The sequence below is a fragment of the Rhinolophus ferrumequinum genome, chromosome 8 (genome assembly GCF_004115265.2).
Source record: "Rhinolophus ferrumequinum isolate MPI-CBG mRhiFer1 chromosome 8, mRhiFer1_v1.p, whole genome shotgun sequence".
NCBI lineage: Eukaryota > Metazoa > Chordata > Mammalia > Chiroptera > Rhinolophidae > Rhinolophus > Rhinolophus ferrumequinum.
In genome coordinates this window covers 66846541-66869689 of record NC_046291.1, presented here as the reverse complement: position 1 = coordinate 66869689, position 23149 = coordinate 66846541, and the positions used below count along the sequence as shown (strand labels likewise).

At 33.8% G+C, this 23149-nt stretch overlaps 1 protein-coding gene across 3 annotated transcripts in view; it reads left to right on the top strand.

Moving 5' to 3' along the window:
* Positions 1–23149, top strand: part of GALNT13 (polypeptide N-acetylgalactosaminyltransferase 13) — a 465175-nt gene that overhangs the window by 304409 nt on the left and 137617 nt on the right. For all 3 annotated transcript variants that reach the window (XM_033112248.1, XM_033112249.1, XM_033112247.1), the window contains exon 7: positions 1069–1249. In XM_033112248.1, coding sequence (XP_032968139.1) covers positions 1069–1249 — 181 coding nt within the window. The remainder of the gene's footprint in view (positions 1–1068; positions 1250–23149) is intronic.

The window sequence follows — 23149 nt, the reverse complement described above, 5'->3', positions numbered from 1 at the left end:
GTATAGTGATAACTATGACTTTTATTGATTGGGTTAAAAACTGTATGCATATGTAATATATTACTTTTATAATAAATATATGAATGTGTTTATATGTATATATGTCATATCTATATATCTATACTATATATAAATATATATAATATCTCTATAAAACACACATATACATATAGTACTGATACAACCTATGGCTATCCAATGGAATTTAATAGAGATAATGTTTTATGGATACTTAATATGTTGCCTCAACTGCACAGTAAATCTTGGGTACCATGAAATATATGGCATATGTCTTCCAAGGGATTGTATTAGGTTGTGCAAAAGTAATTGCAGTTTTTGCAGTTGTTTTTAACCTTTTAAATCGCAATTATTTTTGCACCAACCTAAATAGTTTTAAAGTAGTGAGAGTGAAGTAGACATTTGCTTACAATATAGTCAGGTTTTCATAAAAGCATATTTAAAGTGCAAAAGTCACACAGGAATAAATATAAATACTAAAAATAAATGATTTGGAGATGGGCTTTGAAGGATGTATAGATGCTAAACAGATACAAAGGAGTCCTAGCACATTTTAATAACAGTGATAACATATCCAAAGGCCTAAGATCCAGGAAATATGGACGACTGGAAATAAATGGTCATTTAAAATTCTAGATGGATGCAGGATAACATATTTTTATTTTTTTTAATCAAACTCAGTTATTGACCATGATATCTAACATGTATAAACTCATTCATTCACAGCAGATTTTGGACACCAAATAGCTATTAAACAGCAATTATGTTAACTACTAGACACTGAAAAGTAACTAATCTCCTAAAGGCACATGCAAATAATTACATCTTGCTTCCATAATTCTAATGCTACAATATTTAAATATATACACTTCTTCCAAATTAGAATCTTTTGCCAAACCTAAGTATAGTAGTTCTAAATTTTGTGTCCATCTGATGTTTGCTTAAACCATATAAGATCTGAAGATTTGGCCTTAGCTAGCCTCAGTTGCTTCTCAGTACATATTGCTGCATTATCTACAAAGAATGTTATACAATTGCTCTTTTCCCCAGATTTGGCAATGTGGAGGCTCATTGGAGATTGTGACTTGCTCCCACGTCGGTCATGTTTTTCGGAAGGCAACTCCATACACTTTTCCTGGTGGCACTGGTCATGTCATCAATAAGAACAATAGGAGGCTGGCAGAAGTTTGGATGGATGAATTTAAAGATTTCTTCTATATCATATCCCCAGGTAAACAATTCTAATACGTTTCTTTCTCTGCAGGGGAAAATCAAATTTTCAACATGCTTTATATGTGTTTTATTATTGCTGCTATTCTACTAGTTTGAACATAATGTTGTTTATAACCACAATGTTGCAGAAAATTGTGTTTGAGAAAGTTGTCATATGATGTTAATTTTCACCTAAAGTGAGAAAGACTATACTGATCTCAAATGTCTAAATATTCTTTTTCTTTCTTTCTTTGTTCTTTCTCGGCACAAATATGCTAGAAAAATGGAGTAAGCAGTACACAAAAAGATCCAAATTAACATGTATCAGGTCAATTTAAAATAATTTTAAGAAAAGTAAGCCTTTATTTCTTTGTTTCACAAATAAAGCTGGCTGAATCGGTAAGAAATTTTCATAATGTTTAAACAGAGATGTGTTTTATACTGCCTTATTTTCTTAAATACCTGAGTAGGAAAAGATTAAATGATCTACAGAAAGAAAATAGAAAATTATGAAGATATTAACATTTTATTTTGAAAGAGTATTTAATGACATAGTAAATTAGTCATCAAAAGATAAATCAAATGGCATAAAATTGGACAATAAAATATTATACCTATTTACAGAAAAAGATAGATCTAGAAATAGACATAAATGTAGGCTATGGCTGGGTGGTGGGGTTTTGAGTAATTTCATGCTTTTCCTAATCTATCTCTATATTTTCTAAATTTTCTTTATAAAAACATTATTTATACTTAAAAATTCATTTAAAAGAATTATAACATACATTTTAATAAAGTATTTAAAAAATTAAAGAATTGACAATGTCATTAGAAAAGAAAAAGAAAAAAAAAAGCATTGTGAGAAATTCCCATTGCTGGGTGGTATGATTGTAAGTAATTTAGTTCTTTACAATTTTATAGAATTTCTCCAGCAGTCATGTTACTTATTTTTTTTAAAAATCTGAGACGTTACATTATTTTTTAAGGGAAAAAATGAGAAATTATGAGAAGATACAAACAGGAGGAAGACACAGGGTTGCCTTCAAGATATGAGTCTACACAAAGAGACCAAAGCATAAATTAATATAATAGGAATTCAACTACATTAATAAAATAATTTTAATATTCCATTTTTGATAGTTTATGTGTAGGTCTTATGGTCATCAGTGTCATTATTATGTAAACCTTAACAAACAACAAAAATCCTTCCCCACGTCCTCTTTTCTACATTATCATCTGTTACATGGCTTAGAAAAGCCTGTTTGGGTTCTAATTGGCATACTCTGCTTTCTGAAAGTTTATATGAGCCTGTGAAAACTCTTTTACAGCTGAAGAACAGAATGAGCAGTATGACCTTTCTTATTAAGATACAGCACTGCTGTATAGAAAAGAAAAATGAGAGCAGTGCATGTGAAAATGTGTGATTAGGAGAAGGACTTTTTCCACACATTTTCAAGGTCTTCTATGTGGAGAAGCTATTGCCAGGCACATTATTTCATGCATAGATGTACTTTCTTTTACAGTGGAAACCCAGTCCAGATGTTCACAGAGTTGAGTCCAGCAAGAGCCTGTAAAATTCACAGCAAGGCAGTGACATTTATACAACCTTTTCATTTTCTTTTGATGATACTTTTTGAATTCAAATCATTACTTGTAGAAAAATATAAGCTCAAATATGAACAAAGGGAGTAATGGAAGAAAGAAATGTGTTACGTGTGATTATATACAACTTAACATTTAGGAAAATAAGTAACTGAAATGATTAAAACCATACATATTATATTCACTCATGGTGAATATTGTTTGTAAAAAGTGATGTGTTAGTCTTTTGTGTAATTTCCCATTGGGTGAAAAAGGCAGATAAACAGTGGAACAATTTCTCAAATGGTAATGAAATGACAAGCTTTAGAGTTTAAAGGGTGAAAAAGAACACCTGCTATCTGCAACTAATGACTCGATGTTGCTCAACAGGAACTGTTTGTATATTTTGGAAAGTGTAGTTTTTACAGTACAATAAATACCATTTGGGAAGTTATTGTTCTTATAAAAATGGGCTCATTTAAATCCATAAACGTACTTTGGAAAGCAGAGAAAGGATATTTGGGGAACATCCTTCTCAGTGGAAAAGGAAGAAGGAAAGAAAGCCAGAAACTACAGTTGGATGCCTAAAAACAATTCTAGTTTTAGCCACGTTTCAAATCATCCAAAAACAGATAAACTGAGTTGTACTGGGGCAGCCAGGAATCTGTCATATGAATGGTATCTATAGCCTTTTAGAGTGGTTAACTATTTTAGTCATTACTCGTGGTTTCTGTTACTCTTAAAATCGAACTCTTGAATTTCTTTGCTATTGCCTATAATTGTTGGGTTTCTATTTTTTAATCTCGTTGGGTAACAGGGAAGTTTGTAAAGAGAGAAGGTGGTGTTGGAGGAGATAAGAGGTTTCATACCGAGAATTATATACTGTACTGTAATAGTCATAAACACACACACACACACACACACACACACACTTATGAAGAACTCCAAAAAGTTTATATTGAACTCTGTTTAATTCTCCTAACCACTGTGATATTCTGGCTAAGAAAATTTTGTTACTTTCTAGAAGCTCCTGCATGTATCTGTTAATTTGTCCAGGATGCTTTGTGAAAAGATTCCATTTTCTATACCCTGACTTCTATACCAAATCTTATTCTTCACTTATACAGTCATTAAAGATACAGTTTTTAAGTACTGAGCCTTTATGAATGGAATTCTTGCAACATTGTTTCCTTCCAATACTCTATAAAATACCCACTTTATTGGTTGGCTTCAGAGCTGCTTCAGTTTTATCTATCTTCAACTGGCTATTCTTCCTCTCTGGAAAGTGTATTTCATGCAGTTTTGATACCACAATCCATTATTACTCTGCATCTTATTGTTTTATTTTTATTATTCTCTCTATATCCAAAGTAGTTCAGAGACTTGGATATCCAGTGCTTAGTAACTTTCTTATCACTGTGTAGCCCTTGAAAAAAAGAAGGGCTGAATAATTAGAAGAATGAATGAATGAATAAATGAGTGAATTAATGAATTTTAAAAGGAAGCTACTTTTGTTTCTTCCTTTGTACTGAATTCTCCATGGTCATCTGGTCTGTATCAGGGAATTTCTTCACAAGAGTTGCAGGAAATCAGAAACATCTTTTCCACCTCTCTGACTCAACTCCTCGTTAAGGCCCACTAACAAAAGAGAGGTGAAGGCTACTCTTCTTACAGCTGGAATAGTCTTCCTCTGTGTTTGCCAACAGAAAAGAAGACTCCGTTGGCTTCCCCATGTGCTTAGGGTTTTATGATTCCACCATAATCATAGGTACACGCAGTAATATAATCTTACCTTTCAGGACTAATATAAAGTCTAACAGATACAATTTAGGCAAGTAATAACATTCTTGAATAGAGCAGCATAATACAAGAGCCCATAAAGTTAAAATAAGATTACTTTTTCATACATTGATTTTTATTTTTCTCAATACCCCCATTAATTTAAAGTTAACATGGGATGTATAAAAAACTGTACGTTTGAATTAATTTTACATACTTAAAAAAATTACTATATGCCCTAATTGTCTTGGCCTGTGCTCATTGGCCAGTGGCAATGTTGGTACCATTGACAGTGTTTTTTTATATCTCCTAAATGGGTATATGAATGAAGAGTGGAAATACTTTGAAATAGCGTTGAAGAGTACATTTTCAACATTTGTTTAGTTGCTTTTTGGTTGTCTTTTCAAGGATGCAAATACTATAATAGCATAGAATTTTGAAGCCCTCTAGGCTCTTAAAACTGGGGGCAGTTTTTACTTAGTAATTGGGGCTGTTTCAGCTTGAGCCCATCTGATTGTTCTAGCAAATACTTTGAAATGATGTGATGTAAGCAGACATTACCTTTCCCAGAAGAACCCATTATAAGTAGCAACATTCTTTTCCTATGGGTCACAGGTAAGAACTTTGAGTGTGGTCATAGTAACCATATATTTGCAGCTGGCTGTTCTATAAATATTGTTTTTCTTTGGAGAGGTAGCTTTCTAACTGTGTATCCATTGACATGGTGAGTAAAAGCTGTTCTTATAAAACCTCCAGTTGTTTTTCCTTTTCTTAATGGACAGCTTGTGCGTTTCTTTTGAGCAGTAGCAAATTCATAATCAAATTTAAAGATTCCCAAACCATACCGTTAAAACGTATTTATATGTAACTGGGAAAACAGCTTATTTTCCTTTGGCAATATTGTAGTCTTTTGATCTGCATTTCCGGTAAACAGAAAGCACATATTGAGAGAAGAATCCTTGAAGATATTTTGAAGATTAACTCTCTATTTGTTAACCTTTTAAAAATCATTTCATTAAAAGTAGTATTTATTAACAGCATCTTTGGATCCTTATTAATGTTAAGGCCTATATTCATTTCTAGCGCTTGAAATGTGTGTCTGTAAAAATACCAACGTTGTCCATTATGCTGATTTTTTTAAAAGCTACAATATTTAATCACCAGCTTTTTGAGTGTAGGGCCTAATTTCTTTTATAAGTCATAGAAATGTAGTTCCAGCATGATTTCATAAGCACAGGTTTTGATGTTTCCAGCAAAATGTGCAGCATGCACTTTTTTTTTTCCAATAATTCAGGGTTATCAGTTTTTGGTTGACTTAAGATGAATTCATCTGAAAAGAGTGCAGAGCTTCTGAAAGTAAAGTACATTTGTACCTATGAATTTTGATTTTTTGTTATTTAATAAATGCTTTTTCAGCAGCACCAACCATGGTATCACTGAATGAATACAATATTATGAGGGGGAAATTTTAAATCATTTTAATATGCTATATTGTAATAATGCATAATTCATTTATCTATGTAATACCTTGAAATGTTAAATGTTGAAAGAAAAGATGCCAGCTATAGTCAATATTGTTTTTATGTGTACAGACACCTGCTTTTCCTTGCTACAGTCAAACACTTTTGAATTCTTTAAAGGATTATGTCAATTTTTATTGTTAATGTTTGATTGGTATTTATGGGTATTTATTTGTATTTCTATGTGTGTGACATGTATCTGTGCTATGCCGGGTAGGGGGGATACAAACACAGATAAGATGTTGCTTTTGCCTTTAAAGAGTGAACTGTCTATATCATCACAATTAATTAGTTTAGATGAAAAATAAGATTAAATTCTTAGTACAGGGGGAACACACTATCGAGAATTCAAAGAGGTACTTTTGTGAACTGCCTACATTTTCTTTGATTCCTACTTCTCACTCATAAACTTCAAAATCAAATGAGTCTCCAAATCTTTTCTATTCTACCTGCTAAGTTTTCTGAAATCCATTCAATTATCCTCATTCTTATACTCTTTCTGCGTCCAGAGAAGCTCCTGGTCATCCTGGTGGGTCTCCTTGCCTCAAAACGTGAACACATTTCAGCCACACTTACAGTGCTGTTGGAGGAGCTTCCATTCCTGAAAGTCAATCTCATTTGATCTCTCAATTTACCTAACAGCCATTTAATGACTTAACACAAGGTCACAAGTTCATGTGAGCTGGTCCTGGCTCAGTTTTCCAGCATTTCATCCTACTTTCAACCGTAGCATTCCACACACCAACCTTGTGGAACTATTCAACTCCAAAGCTCAACATGCTCCCTTCTGCTTTTAGTTTTCTGCATAGTTCTAAAACAAAATTTGATGCATTAATGAATGCTGCCACATTTGTACAAAATGTCATCATCATTCACCTGCAATTATCATTCATGTATCAGGTTTGATATAATTCCCCCAGGAACTCCAATGGCTCCCTGTACTTCTTCTGTTGTGGCATTTATGCGTTTTTAAAATATGCCTTTCCTCTCGTAAACTATGTGAATTATGTGACTACATATTTTTTTGTTTGGTTGGTTTTGTTCTTAGAGTTTATTGAACTCAAATCTATTCTTTTCTTACTTTGTTCCATATGTCAGAGGCAAATAAAACATCACCGGTGTCCCCCTCCCCGCAAATAACCTTCCATCCATTAAGCATTTGATGTGTACCTTTCAAGTTCTTCTCCTATGCATTTGCGTACATATACAGATATATACACAGATGTAAGTAAATAAGATCAAATAATAGGTACTGTTTTCATTTCCTTTCTTTTAACTTAATATGTCTTGCTATGTTGAATATATAATTCACATAGGATTATATAATTCTACTTGGAAGCTAAATAATATTATATTACATAGATGTATCAAAACTTATTTACTCACTAGCAAGCATTAGTCTGGTTTCAGTTGTCTGCTATTATAAAAAAAATCACAGAAATATTTCTTGTAACAACATCTTGGTGAACCTGAGAAGATATTTTTGAAGAATGTGGTAGCATTAAGAAAAAGAGCTCTGGTAACTGACTACCTGAGTTAGTTCAAATCCTGGCTCCATGTAACCTCTCTGTACTTACTTAATCTCTCTGTACTTAGTTTCTTTACTGTAAAATGGGAATTATAATAATAGGGCCTTCCATGTAGGATTTTTGAGACTTAAATAAATAAATAAATAAATATATATATATATATATATATATATATATATATGTACACACACACACATATATATAGTACTTATAAAAATGCATGGCAAATATTACACACTAGATTAGTGTTACATATTTCTGTCATTATTAGCCCAATATATTCATAGAAATAGATTTATTGGATCAATGGATAGATACACATATATTTTGGTAGATATTTTCAAAATTTCCATCCAAAAAACTATAACGATTATCACTCTCACTGATAGTGCTTGAGCACTTATAGTATACTATCAACATTCTAGATTATCTGTCTTTTTAAATTTTGCACATATATGTGTGTATACATATATGCATATATTTACTTATATTTGCATAGATATCCTGTTTGTTTTCTCACATGGCTACTAGGCATGAACCTCTTCTTTGCCATTTTTTATTTGGATTTGTTCTTTTCATTAATATCCTTTGTTCATCATTTTGTTGAAAATTGTTTGCCCTTTTATATATTCATAGATCTTCCTGTATTCTGGTAATTAATATTTTGTCTGTTATGTACACTGCAAGGGTTTTCTCCCAGACTATTATACAAGTTTTAACTCAATTGATATCCAAAAAGATTTTTAAAAAAATTATTTATTTGTTGAAGTAAAATCTGTCTGTCTTAGCCTTTATGGCTTTTTTGATTATTTTTTGTTATAACAGTCTTTCCCAAGCCTAACACATTTTAGATGCCCCAGAAATATTCATTGAATGATTTAGGTTTGAGTTGAATAAAATGTATGATTTTTATTTTAAGGTAATCAGTAATCTCTCTGGGCAATAAGCATGAGCAGAATACCAGAACTAGATAACTCTCCTTATGAGAAGTATCATTATTTTTATCCATGGAACATAAATAAAAGTATCAGCTATAAAAGTTAAATTTTAAATAAATATATTAATGTGATTATATTAGTTCCCATTACAGTAATTCTTTCCAAGTAGCTTGAATGTATTCATGTTCCATAAAGTTAATAATCAGATGGTACCAATAATATTCATTGAATGTTGCAAAAATATTGAATTAGAATAGGAAGGGTGGATGGTCATTGTATCCTCAGAGTCTTTGGGAACTCAGCAGCTATTTCAGATACTGCTCCCCAAATAATTTTATCATTATTAAATCTGGATAGTTTCTGAGTATTTCTAGAGTGTTTATGTATAACTTAAATTCTAGTATAGATTTATTCACAGAATAATAACCACATCTAGGGTTTAGATACCAAAATTATTCATACATCTAGTTTTTGCTTCTCCCTCAAACAAAGCATGTGTAGTTCTATTCTAATCACATTGTGTATATGTGCAACTAATGCAATATTCTGAAGTGTCCCGTTAGTACATTCTAATCCAATTGGATTGGATTGTTCATGATTAATTTTTATTGCCTTAAGGTTTGTTAAACTAATCAAAGTAGGAAATTTCAATGTTTTACAAATTCGTACAAATGATCAAGAACACTTGTGTAAGATGCTAGGATTTTTACTCTCAGGAGTTGGCTGAGCATTTTTGTTTGATGTAAAAGTATTAAATATGAATCAAACATGACTCAGGTACATACAGAAGCTTTATTTTATCAATTTGCATCTTGTCAGTTTTCTTCTTCAGAGTGTCCCATGTCATTATTTAATTTTAGCATAACTAAAACTGAACAGCTTAAAAATTACATAATTAATTACAGTAAATTTCAACTCTAATTTTTTTTTCAACCCTAATTCTTAACTGAACTGAGAGAATCACTCTGACACTCAGCAGCACTTATTTATATAAAGTTATTGGTCATCAGGTGGTTACACATAATTACAGATTTCTTATTTCTAATACTCTCAGGCTAAGTTCCCAGAATTAGGTATTCTGGTGGATCATTTTTGCCTGATTTCTTATGCTATACTCATCTTTTGGCAAAGAAAATGTGAGTTCAATTCTGGAATTAGTTACCTATATTCTCAGGAAAGAGATCAGAGTCCAGGATAACTTCTACAGAATTAGGAAGACCAGTCTTTTCTAGATCCGGTAACAACACAAGGTGGATTAAACTTCCCACATTTGCTAAATTGAAGCTCTTTAAAATGGTCCCTTGCAAAAAAAAAAAAAAAAAAAAAATCAAAACAAAAAAACAAAAACAAAACTAAACTAAAAAAAGACTAACCTCATACTTCCCTACTAGACATTAAACTTAATGACACATTACCTCAGCACTCTAATAATTCACATTTCCTTGGGAGTAGTTCCCCTTTAGCGTATTAACACAAATTTTCTAGAAAATAAAAATTCTATTTTTTTAATTACCTTTATCCAATAGGGTTATACGTTGAAGAGAGATTTGCAGCAAGTCCTTAGTAGGAAGAAATGCTAAACAATGGATATAGGCCAGGATGAAAAGTACATAAGGGAGATAGAACAAGGGCTTCGCAAAGGGAAAGGAAAACTATTTCTGCAAGGTAGGATGCTTGTTTAACTTTTTGCATAATTTTATCAGAAGCAGCATAATGGGGAGTAGGTACTGTTAGTGTGGAATCTTCAATGCTTAAAAGCAGATGTCCACCATATTGATGACTGTCAGTCTATGAGATGCCTGATGTGAGTGCTACGTTAGACCATGTGCACGCATACACATAGAATCATTAACACGTAATCTGTGAGGTAAGTACTATTGATTGTCTAGAAATTTTCAAGCTTTAATTGCAAGAGATATAAGCTAAAATTATTAATAGATTGTTACATTTTACAAGTAGATTGAAAGTGGCAAAATGAATAGATTGTATCCAATTATAAGCCTTGTTTTTGGTTAAATTGGATCAACAAGTAAATTTTAAATTATATATGATATTAGCAATTTGAATTAAAGTATATTCTAAACATATAGTTACACCGGCGAAATATATCAAACAGTTAAATCTCTTTCATTTATATGGTTGAAAATAAGATAAATAAAGATAGTGATGGTGTTCTTATCACTGAAAATTATTTGTCAGAATTCTCAGTTCTAAATGAGCTCCCTCATGACATCATTTTATTATGTTTTTAAATAGTTTTTTGTTATTAACTTCATACATTCTTGCAAAAAGTCTCTTAACAAAATTTGAAAACTGTGATCAAATAGGGATTTTGTACAACTTAATTTAGGGTATTGTATTATTTTAACATAATTATGTTTTCAATAAAAATTCTTGTTGGTATTAAAGAATATAGATCTCAAGTGTATGAAAATATTATTGAATTGATCACAATGAACACCAAGTTAAATATAATTAGCTTTTGACCTATGGAAGGAATTTCTCACTTGACTGAGAATTAGGGTATAAGAAGGATGCAGCATTTTTACTAAAAGGGGCTATTATGTGGAAGAGCTCAGGCATTGGTACAGACTCAGAAAAAAAGTAATTATACGGAGGCAACTTTATGTTTTGGATCAAGAAGCTTTCCAGAGCTTTCCAGAGCTGATGGATTGATTTGCAGTATAATCATCTTCTTGTCTCTGGATGTGAATATTCAGAGGTTAGATATCTGTCTTTTAGGGATTCTCTAATGAGGATTAAATAAGAGGTTGGATTTAATTTCTTATCAGATCTTCTAACTCTAAAATTCTGCCATCAGAGAAACTTACATATCAATGAATAAACACATATTTATTAACCCCTGGATTACATTAAAAGGAAACAGATTTCAACTCAACATCAGAAACTTCTAAAGAAGAAATTCTCCAACCATGGAACAGGAAGCCTTGAGGAAGGGTGACTATATATCCATGTTTGCTTGGGACAATCATGGTGTAATATGTACATTTTTTCCACATAAGAAAAATGTGTGTGTGTGTGTGTGTGTTTCAGATTCAGAATTGTTTGGGAGATACTGACTTATTTCGATCTGATTTTTTGATTGTTTAATATGCTGTACCTTCTCTAGCAATAATAGATAAGCCTTACTTTAAGTATGGGAAAGAAAAAAATGTTAAACTCTCATTTTGATGGCAATATTATTGTAGGTTACAATATAATCATAGTAGGTTTCCCTTCAAGTTTGGAGAACTAAGTAGACATGCCATAATATTTGTTTGCCAGTATCCTTCTTTCTGAAAATCAAAAGTACTTATGTAAAATTAATTTTGTAATCTCAGAGGTAACATATCTTCCATTGTGAAATATTGCTTCTAGAGATAATATGGATAGCAGAAATCCATGCACTTCCTCACTCCTGCCATTAAATTCCTATGACTTCTGTTGTACTTTATATTCAGTCAACCCCCAAATTTTTAAACCACATTTTCTTAACTATATGTATGTATGCCAAATAGTTGCACAGCTAGTGGACATCTTTATGTTCATATGTTGAACAATAAAATACATAAAGTAGATGAAATTTTATCAAATAAAAATATTTCCCATAGTCATGGGTCTAATTTTTGAGAAATTGTATGTAATATCAGACTAAACTATTATTTCTGTGAATACTGTGGATTAGTATTTGAAAAATGGACATTTTCAGGAGGAGTTGTTTATTAAGGTTAGGTTTTTCCCTGACAAATACTATTAGAGTACACAATTAGAGCATATTTATGACCTCATATGAATGGTTTATCAATCTAAAGTCTCCACCTTTTACAATGAAAATATAATTTCTTCATTGTCAAACAAAATAAAGAAACTTGGAAGCCAAATTCTGATGAACTGATAAAGAACATAGGCCTCCTAGCAGGCTTCTGAGTGGTGTGTTCCACAGGTGATGTTGCCCAGCAATGTTCATTTGTGTCAGGTGCTATGGTGTTCTCACAGAAGTCTTTTCCCCTATGATGGCAGTAAAGAGTAATTGAGGAGAGTGGTGGCTTGTGGAAAAAAATTACAAATGCATGGTGTAACAGGAACCATAGCTTAAAATCAGTGTTTTATTTGTCAAAACACTAGTGTCCCTCATCACCAAACTTGGCCACTCTAGCTGCCCTAGGCCTGGACCAGAAAGGCTGAAGAACACTCTTCCCTTCTACTTTCAGATGCCATCCCATTCTGGCGCTGAAAGCACAAATCTTTCTCTGCACAAATCTGTGCCATCCAAGATTCTACATTTGATTGTGAACTCCATCAAAGATCAGACTCCTGGGGAAAGTCACATTGAAAGGATGTTTTCTTTTCCAATAATACTTACTTGATGTTCTAATTTCCTATTTTCTTCTGGTATTATTGGCCTCCCACTGAAAAAGCTTCATAAAAAGGTGGGGAAGACAGTAAGAAAACCAGCTCAGGGAAAATACTCGTGGATTAGAAATTAACATGGTAAATGTGCTTTGCTTAAGAGTTATCCAAGTAAATGGAAGATGCCAGGGGATCTGGAATAGGCAACTATGGAAAAAGAGGACAGGAATGAGTGGAGGGGAAAGAATAGAAAGAGTCCAGGGGTTGTAACCCAGGAGTCAGCCAGGCAACATTGGATTTGATTTCTCATCAGATCTTCTAATGATGAAGGGAGCTACACCTGGGTCAAGAAAGACTTGGAACAATAGTAGCTGTCTCCTACCAACTGTCATTCTTTCTTCCTTTCTCCTACTCCAGAATGCTTACCAAGTGATTCCTATTTTCCCAAACCTGCTTCCAACTTCTTTCATTCTACCATCTTTTAAAAGTCCTGTATTAGCTGAATATAACCATTAACTGATTCATTCTCATACTGTTGTCTTCTCTTTAAGTTAAAAGAATTAACAGAAAACGTAGTTTAACTTTTTTGATTAAACATACACACGTGTATTAATATAGAAGAAAAGTCTTAATCTAGTACTAGCTATGTAACATGGGACAAGTTATGCAATCTCTTTATGCGTCACTTTCTGCATCTATCAAGTAGGAATTTTCATAGTATTTATCTCAGAAAATCTAATTTTTGAGATTCTGAGATTTTCATTTCTCACATAGTCCATCTTCATGACTATTAATGAATAAATTATATAAACATATTGGAACTGTTATCTGAGACATCCTAAGGACTTAATAAAATATAAATAATAATAATAGATATCTGGAGAATATATAAAGAAGCACTGGTTGGGGTGAAATATTTATACATAAATATGTATTATATTCCTTAAAGTCATTTAAAATGTCATTGATAAATAACAGATATGTGAAAAATAGTTACGTAATAAAACGGCTCTTTTATACAGAAATATACTTCTGGCTTTCTTTAAAGCAATCTTCCTTAACTGGGAGCAAAGATCATAGACTGCTTCAAAAACCTCATGATGTATATGAAACTTTTCACAGACAGATGCATGTACACACAATTTGATTCACACAGATTTAGAATTCATGGAAGCTTGGTTTCCGTTTGTAGAATTCTAAAGAGCCCCAAATCCCGGGTTTAGTGCTCTAGCTTTTTTTTTTCCTTGTGATAAAAACTCTTAGGATTTACTCTCTTGACTTTCGTATATATCATACAGCATGTTAACTATAGTCAACATGGTATCCATTAGAAGTTTGTGTCTTTTGACCTTTCGCCTATTCTCCCTCTACCACCCTCCTCTGGTACCACAAATCTATGAGTTCATTATATTTTATATTCCACATATAAATGAGATCAATACAGTATTTGTCTTTGCCTGACTTACTTCACTTAGCATAATGCCTTCAAGGTCCACCCATGTTGTAGCAAATGGCAAGATTTCCTTTTTTTTTAATTTTTAATTATACTTGACATTCATTATTATATTAGTTTCAGGTGTATAGCATAGTGGTAGACATTTATGTAATTTACAAAGTGATTCCCCCAATAAGTCTAGGACTCACCTGGCACCATACATAGTTATTATAGTATTATTGACTGTATTTCCTATGTGGTACTTACATCCCCATTACTATTTTGTAACTACCAATTCATACTTCTTAATCCCTTTTCCTTTTTCACCCCACCTCCCATTTCGCAAACATCAGAATAATTATATCTATATCTACATCTATATCTATATCTATATCTGTCTATCAGGTTGGTGCAAAACTAATTGAGGTTTTTGCAATTTTTAACCTTTTAAACCACAATTACTTTTGCACCAACCTAATATCTGTCGCACAACTTATTTACAATTCCTCTGTTGATGGACATTTTGGTTACTCCCTAGGTCTTAGCTATTGTAAATAATGCTGTTATGAACGTCAGAGTGCAGATATCTTTTTGAGTCAGTGTTTTTGTTTTCTTTGGAAATAGTCCCAAAAAGTGGAATTGCTGCATCGTATGGTAGTCCTATTCTAACTTTTTAAGGCTCTTCCATACTGTTTTCCATAGTGGTTGCACCAGTTTACAATCCTACCAAAAATGCATAAGGGTTCCCTTTTCTTCACTTCCTTGCTGGCATCTATTATCTCCTGTCTTTTTGATAATGGTCATTCTAACAGGTGTAAGATGATGTCTCATTGTGGTTTTGATTTACATTTCCCTAATGACTAGTCTTGAGGAACATCTTGTCATGTACCTGTTGGCCTTTTGTATTCCTTCTTTGGGGAACTGTTTATTCAGGTCTTATTGCCCATGTTTAAATGGATTATTATTTATTTATTTATTTTTATTTATTGCTTTTGAATCGTGTAAGTCCTTTATATGCTCGTATTTTGGATATTAACCCCTTATCTGATATATGGCTTGCAGGTATTTTCTTCCATTCTATAAGTTCTTTTCACTTTGTTGATTTTTTTCTTTTGCTTTTAGTTTGATGTAACGCTACTTGTTTACTTTTGATTTTGTTTCTTATGCCTTTAGTGTTGTATCCAAAAAAAATCATTGCCTAGATGCATGTCAAGGGGCTTTCTTTCCTATGTTTTATCCTACGTATTTCATGGTTTCAGGTCTTATATTTATGTCTTCAATCTATTTTGAGTTCATTTTTATGAGTAATGTAAATTTGGGGTCTAGTTGTATCCTTTTACATGTGAATATTTAATTTCCCCAGCACATTTATTGAAGAGACTGTCTTTTCTTCACTGAGTATATTTGGCCCATTTTTCAAATATTAGTTGACTGTAAATGCTTGGGTTCATTTCTGGACTCTTGATTATGTTCCATTGATCTATTTGTCTGTTTTTATGCCACTACCATACTGTTGTGATGACTATAGCTTGAAACCAGGAAGTGTGATGCGTTCTGCTTTATTTCTTTTCCTTGGGATTGCTTTGGCTATTCAGGGTCTTTTGTAGTTCCATATAAATTTGAGGATTATTTTTTCTACTTCTGTAAAAATGCCTTTGGAATCTTGATAGGGATTTCATTAAATCTATAAATGGCTTTTGGTAGTAGAGACATTTTAACTATGAATTATTTCAATCCATGAACACGTGACACCTTTAGGATTCTAGCTTTAAAAGCCAATAAGGAAATTACAAATCGTGGATTTGAGTTTAAGATGTGAACATGTGGATTTTTTATTCAGTGAGAGCTACTTAATCTTTCATGTATTGAATACAGGCATACCTCAGAGAAATTGCAGTTTAAGTTCCAGACCACCGTAATAAATCAAACGTTGCAATGAAGTGAGTTACAATTTTTTTGGTTTCCCAATGCATATAAAAGTCACTTATACTATACTGTAATCTACTGAGTGTGCCATATCTCTATGTCTAAAACGATAATAGTAGCATAAAAGATCACTGATCCCAGATCACTATAACAAATGTTAATAATGAAAATATTTAAATATTGTGAGAAATACCAAAATGTGACACAGAGACACAATAGGAACAATTGCTATTGGAAAAATGATGCTGTTAGACTTGCTCAACACAGCGTTGCCACAAACCTTTAATTTGTAGAAAACACAATATCTGTGAAGCACAATATAACAAAGTGTAATAAAACGAGGTACACCTATATTTCATTTAAATTGGCAATTGAAAATGGTGATCTGTAATTTCAAATCTAACATTTTATATTCTTATGAAATAACTATTTCTCCAATTATTTTGAAGTATGGGACACTTTTTTACCACTGGTTATGTAGATATGAATGGGATGATTCAGCAGCACTCAATAAGGAAGTGTATCTTCCTCTGACTCCAGCCTCTTAATTTGGGGCAAGGCAAGAGTGGAAACAGTGAGCACCAGAGTCTTGTTCTCAGACACTAGGACAAGAGTAAGTAGGGATGTAACTGGATATCAGTAGTAGCCTTAGTTTGAGGAACTCTTCCTCAGGCTAGGAAGCAGTTTCAGAATTTTTAATTCCATTCTGTTTATCTTTATCTTCCAATACTTCATACTTTTACCCTTGATCCCCGGTCTTTAACATTTGTAGTAGTCAGTTTTTGTTACTCGTTTGTTTTAATTCTAGTTTTCTATTACTGCATAACAAATTATCTCAAAACTTAGTGGCTTAAAACAAGAACATTTTATTATATTTCATGATTCTGTGGGTCAGAAGTTCAGGCAAGGCTCAGCAGGGTGATTCCTCTGCTCCATATGGCATTGACTGAAGTAACTCAGTAGTATTCAGCTGGCAGATGGGCCAGTCTGGAGAGTTCAAGATGGCTTCTCTTGCATATCTGCTACCTTGCTATGAAGACTAAAGGCTGGGCTGAGCGAGGATGGTCCACTGAAGTGCTTGTCTGTGGCCTGTCCGGCATAATGGTCTCTGGGTACTCACATAATTTCAAAGAAACTGGCATCCCCTAGAGCAAATGTTTCAAGTGGCCTGAGCAGGAGCAGCAAGAATTCTTATGAACTATCCTTGGGGACCCCAGAATGTCCCTTCAGCTACATTCTATTAGTTAATCATGTCATTAAGGCAAACTCAGAATCAAGGAGAAGGATTTTAGACTCTGTTTCAAAGAAAAGAGTATCAAAGTATTTGTGAATATCTTTAATCTGTCACAATTTTTCCTCCTAAACTTTGGGTAAAGAGGGTTCAGTTTATCATACTTTTGATTCATGGCTATGGCTTCTTTCATTTTTCCTTTTCTTTTTTTCCTTCCTTTCTCTCTTTCTTCCTTCCTTCCTTCCTTCCTTCCTTCCTTCCTTCCTTCCTTCCTTCCTTCCTTCCTTCCTTCCTTCCTTCCTTCCTTCCTTTCTTTCTTCTTTCTTTCTTTCTTTCTGTCTTCCTTTCGTCCTTTCTTTATTTTATTCCCCTATCATAGACAACCATTTCAATTTGCTTAATATGTATATTTTATTGTAATGTTCTAATGAAAAATATGTATTCTGGGAGGTTATTTTTAATTAGCATAAATGGTATTGAGTTATATATCTCATTATTTTTCATCTCTTTATAAACAAACATTATGCTTTTAACACCCATTTCTGGTTTCCGGGTGTACATCAGTGTGTTGCGTAGCATTCAATGGTGGGAATTCATTGCATTTTGAACTGTTCACCCTCCCATGATGGTTACACAAAGTAGCCCCAGCTCCCTGATACCATTAACTTATTAGTTTCTTCAACAAATAATATCAAATATTTTTTCTGTGTGCCAGGCACTGTTCTAGGTACTAGCAACATACATTTTTTTATGGACTTATATCAGAATGGTGGGGGAGGGGTTATGCACAGAGGCAAAATTTCTCAGTCATAGAATTTTGTCAAATGATTTTGCAGAATACTAGCAAGTATCTTCTCTTAGGTGCCTATTACCTTTGTCCATGGCTTTTTCATTAAGCAGGATTCCTTTTTTTAATGTTTTGTTTTCTATTTTGAATAAGTAATGCATTCACATAGTTCAAAATTAAAAACAATGTAATAAGGTCAGTATGGAGAAATCTTGATACAACCCCATTTCCACCTACCCCATTCCTCTCCAATACTTCATGTTATTTTCTCTGGTATTCTTCCAATGAGAAATCATTGATTTTGATGTAATCAAATTCAGTGATTTTTCTGCCTTTTGGTTTATGCTCTTGAAGATTTTTTAGAAAACATTTTCTAGTATTTTTCTAGTTATTCTTTCTTTAACATTTTGGTTCTTTACTATCTTCTTCTTATATTTCATTGCCTTAAGTATTCTAAATTGTGTCTTAACTGTAAAATCATATGCAAAGGATACAACTTTACTAATTTTTTTAATACAATCTAATCTTTGTCCTCTGGAGGATATAGGAGCAATTCAGTGAATGAATACTTTTGTTTTTATATTGTGCTATATTCAAATGACAGAATTTGAGAAGCTTTCACAAATGACTTGGCAAAAACGACATCAGCATCCTTTATGCAGCTGTGGTCTATGGAAGTAAACTAGATTGATTTTCATGAGGAGCCCATAATCTTCCTGGAGTGAAGGAACCAATCCTCTTCCAAGTTCCACATTTAAGGGGTTAAACTAGGGTGCTCACAAGAAAGAAAGTTGGTTGCAAAGGAGGTAGGGTGGACCACTGGGCTAATGCTGGCCTTGGATCAGAAATGGTGGGTGTGGACACAGTTGCTCTGGTACACAGAGCAAAAATGAGACTACCAGCTGTAACTGAGAGCTCCTGGAGCTGGCTGCTCCTGCAGTAGCCTAGTCACTTGAGACTAGCAACTGAGATTAGTAGGTGAGAATCCTTCAGCCCTACCCTAGAGCTCTGGACATGGCCTCCAGGAGTAGGAGGTGATTTCCAATGAAGAAACTCAAACTTGTTTGTGAGATGCTTCACCCTGTTCAAAGTGTTTGCCTCATTTTCATTTCTGTTTTTTTCTTGGGAGAGCCAGCCACCATTCCTCTTCGAGTCCTGAGCCTAGTGACACTGTGCCACTGTAGACAGAACCTCTGTCTCCTTATCTCTATGACGCCAAACACTGGGACATACTAGCTTCCTGTGGAAGTGGCTGCATGAGGAAATCAAAACTGTTTCCTACTAGAAAGCTTGGGCCAATTTGAATAGAAGGATTCTCATTCCTGATTCTAAGCCTGAAACATGAGACAGGCCAGCTTCACAGGACAGCAAGGTACCACCTCAGGGCTCATAGCCATCCCCGAACAGAAAGTTTTGCTCCCACCTTCAGTGTGAGACACAGTTAGTTAAGGCCAGCTTTAAGGACCACCTAAGATATCACTGTATCAGAATCTGCATTTTAACAAGATCTCTGGTGACTTCTGTTTATGTTAAAGTTTAGACAATCATTCAATTTCATACAAGGTCTGACAATTATGTTTGCAAACTCATAGTAGAAAAAGTGCTACATACCTCATTGCTGAATATCACTACAGTCACCTTAGAAGTACTCCCCTAGAGAAGCTATGCACCAATGCCAGCGCCTAGTCCACCCTTCAAAGCAATTTTGGAACTCTTTTTCTGGAATGGCCATTAGACCTTTCATTGTATTACCCTTGATGTCCTGAAAATCATCAACATTTCTTCCTTTCAATATTTCCTTTATCTTTGGGTAAAGAAAGAAGTCTTTGGGGACCAGATCAGGTGAGTAGGAAGTGTGTTTCAATAAAGCTATTTGTTCACTGGCCAAAACTCCCTCATAGACAGTGCTGTGTGAGCTGGTCCATTATCATGATGCAAGAGCCATGAATTGTTGGAGAAAAGTTCAAATCATCTAACTTTTTCACGTAGCTTTTTCAGCACCTCCAAGTACTACACTTGGTTAACTGTTTGTCCAGTTGGTACAAATTCATAATGAATAATCCCTCTGATATCAAAAAGGGTTAGCGACATCATTACAACAAGTTCTCAAGCTTAATTTTCAGACCTCATATTTGTCTTTTCTGGTTGTCTCCCTTGTTTCCAGTTGCTCCTATAATAGATGCAGAGGTTTTTCCAACAATGAACCTCTTCATTTTAAAGTTGCTAAGCTTTATCATATGATTACTCCATACAGAAAGGGATTCCAGCCGAAATTAATGATGATGATAATAACACAAGACTCACTGTTAAAGTTGAATGTCAGATTAGTAACCAGAATTCTCTACTGCCTCTGCATTAAAGGAACTAGAATGGGCTCCCCAGATTCAGGCACTCAAATTCACTTGGATATATGAAAGTAAATGGGGTGAGGGCTGGAGTGGGATACATCTTACTACAACCAGCACCAGAGTTTCAACTTTACCGGCTAGGTACTTAGTTATAGTTTTTGGACCCAAACTGGGTATCTCCTAGTTATACATATTTAAAATTTTCCTTTACCCTTCTTTGTGTAACTTATTTTTAAAACTGGGCATTTCCTTTTAATTATGTGCAATTATACATATATTGCCCTTTTTTGTTTTTCTTGTTCAATATGGCATATAAATATTGCAGGCATAGAGAGATCATCTGTGAGAGTGGCTCATTCTCTAATCTTGTGGTGCTCCCGGATGGTCCCAAGCAGCCAAAGGAGCATCACCTGAGAACTTGGAAACAGATTCTGAAAACAGGGCCCAGGAATTTGTGTTTAGTGAGCCTACAGGTGATTCATACTGCCAGCATCAGTATGAATATTTGCTAAAACAGGTGTATCTTTTTACATTACAAATTTTCAGTTTTGTTTGTTTGTTTGTTTGTTTTTTAAGAAACAGAAACTGAGATCCTGGTGTCTACCTTCTGCTAAGCTGGCGCTAAAAGTGAGAAGCACTACTGTAACCCCTTTCTGGTCAGTGTGCTCCAAATACCAGTGGATTGTGCATAATTGGTTATGCACAGGCTCAGGTCCCGCTCCAGACCCACTGTTACAGACTGAATGTATGTGTCCCCCTCAAAATTTATATTTTGAAATCCTAATCTCCAATGTGATGGTATTAGGAGGAAGGGCCTTTGGGTTTCATTAGGTGATAATTAGTTCATGAGAGTAGAGCCCTCGTGAATGAGATCAGTGCCCTTACAAAAGGGAACCCAGAGAGCTTTCTCGTTCTCTTTTTGCTACAACAAAGATACCATGAGAAGCACACAGTCTACAAACTGGAAGAAGGTTCTCATCAGATCCAGACCATGCTGGCACTCTGATCTCAGCCTTGCAACCTCCACAACTGTGAGAAATAAGTTTCCATTTGTTTATAAGCCAGCCCCCTTATCCCTCCTCCACTGTTTATGGTACTGTGTTATAACAGCTTGAACTAAGACACCACTGTAATATAGAATGTGCATTTAAACAAGATCTCTGGTGATTCTTGGGCATGCTGAAATTTAAAAAACACTAAAGTCTAGTAAATATTATTCAGTCTAGTTTTTATCTACTCTAAGTGTCCTTCCTATTTGGCTCTGGCCCCTGCAATAGATGCAACAGATTTTTCCAGCATCAAGCCCCTTAATTCTAAAATCAAATCATTAAGCTTTATAATATGATTACTTCACACATGAAGGGATTCTAGCCCCCTCCATAAAAACACAAGACACCTTGTTAATTTTGAATGTCAAATAAATGACAAATAATATTGTAATGTATGTCCCATGTAATATTTAATACTTGGGATATATTTATACTGAGAAAATAATAATTGTTGATTATATGAAATTCAAATTTAACTGCACATCCTGTTTTTTTATTTCCTATGTAGGGCAACTCTACCTGTAGATCAAAATTCCCTCATTGTAGAACTAGTAATTTTTGCCAGCATGAGTATGAATATTAGCTAAAGCAGGTGTATCTTTTTACGTTACACATTTTCGTGGGTTTTTTGTTTGTTTTTTTGTTTTGTTTTGTTTTAAGAAACAGAAGCTGAGATCCTGGTGTCTGTCTTCAGCTAAGCTCACATCTATATGCCTTTGTATACCAAAAGATGTAATTGAGTATACCCTTATTATCTTAAATAGGAACTGGCCTGGAGATACAAAACACCCTAAGACTTATTAGAGGAAGGACTTAAAATTAACTGAAAAAGACAAAAACGAAACAAAATATTTTGAGTGGGAAATATTCTCCAACATACTAAAATCAGTTGCAACTAACTATCTGCAGGAAGTTAAATCTTTCAGGTGCCGAGGGCACATTTTTCAGCTAAGTCATTCTGGCCTCTGTTACTTTAAATCAAATACTTTCTCTGCTGAATCCCTACTAAAGGTTCCTCTAGTCTTGGAGGATAGCAGGTAAGGCCTACTTTGAGTGGCTCTTTGTTTATAATCTGTGTTGGGGATTTGCAGTGAAACACAGGTTCAGTGCTGGGGAGGGGAAACTAAGACCCTTTGCTAGAAAAATCTCTTACTGGTTATCCTTAGCCCTAACTCCATGTGGAGATGAAGGGCACTTTTATTTGGGTGAGAGTAGTGGATGAGAGCACTCCTTATTTTCAATAATATATTTCTAAATCTATCCCTGCTCGCCAGGTTTCCAGAACTTACATAAATGACCTTAATCAGTAATATCATTACTGCAATTTAAACTCTTACTAAAGGAGGACTATTGATGTATAATTTGTGGTTTCTACCAAAAGTCTCACTGAAGATAATTTAAGGGATATGCTGCTAGCAGTGCACTCCTCTGTATATTTAATGCCTA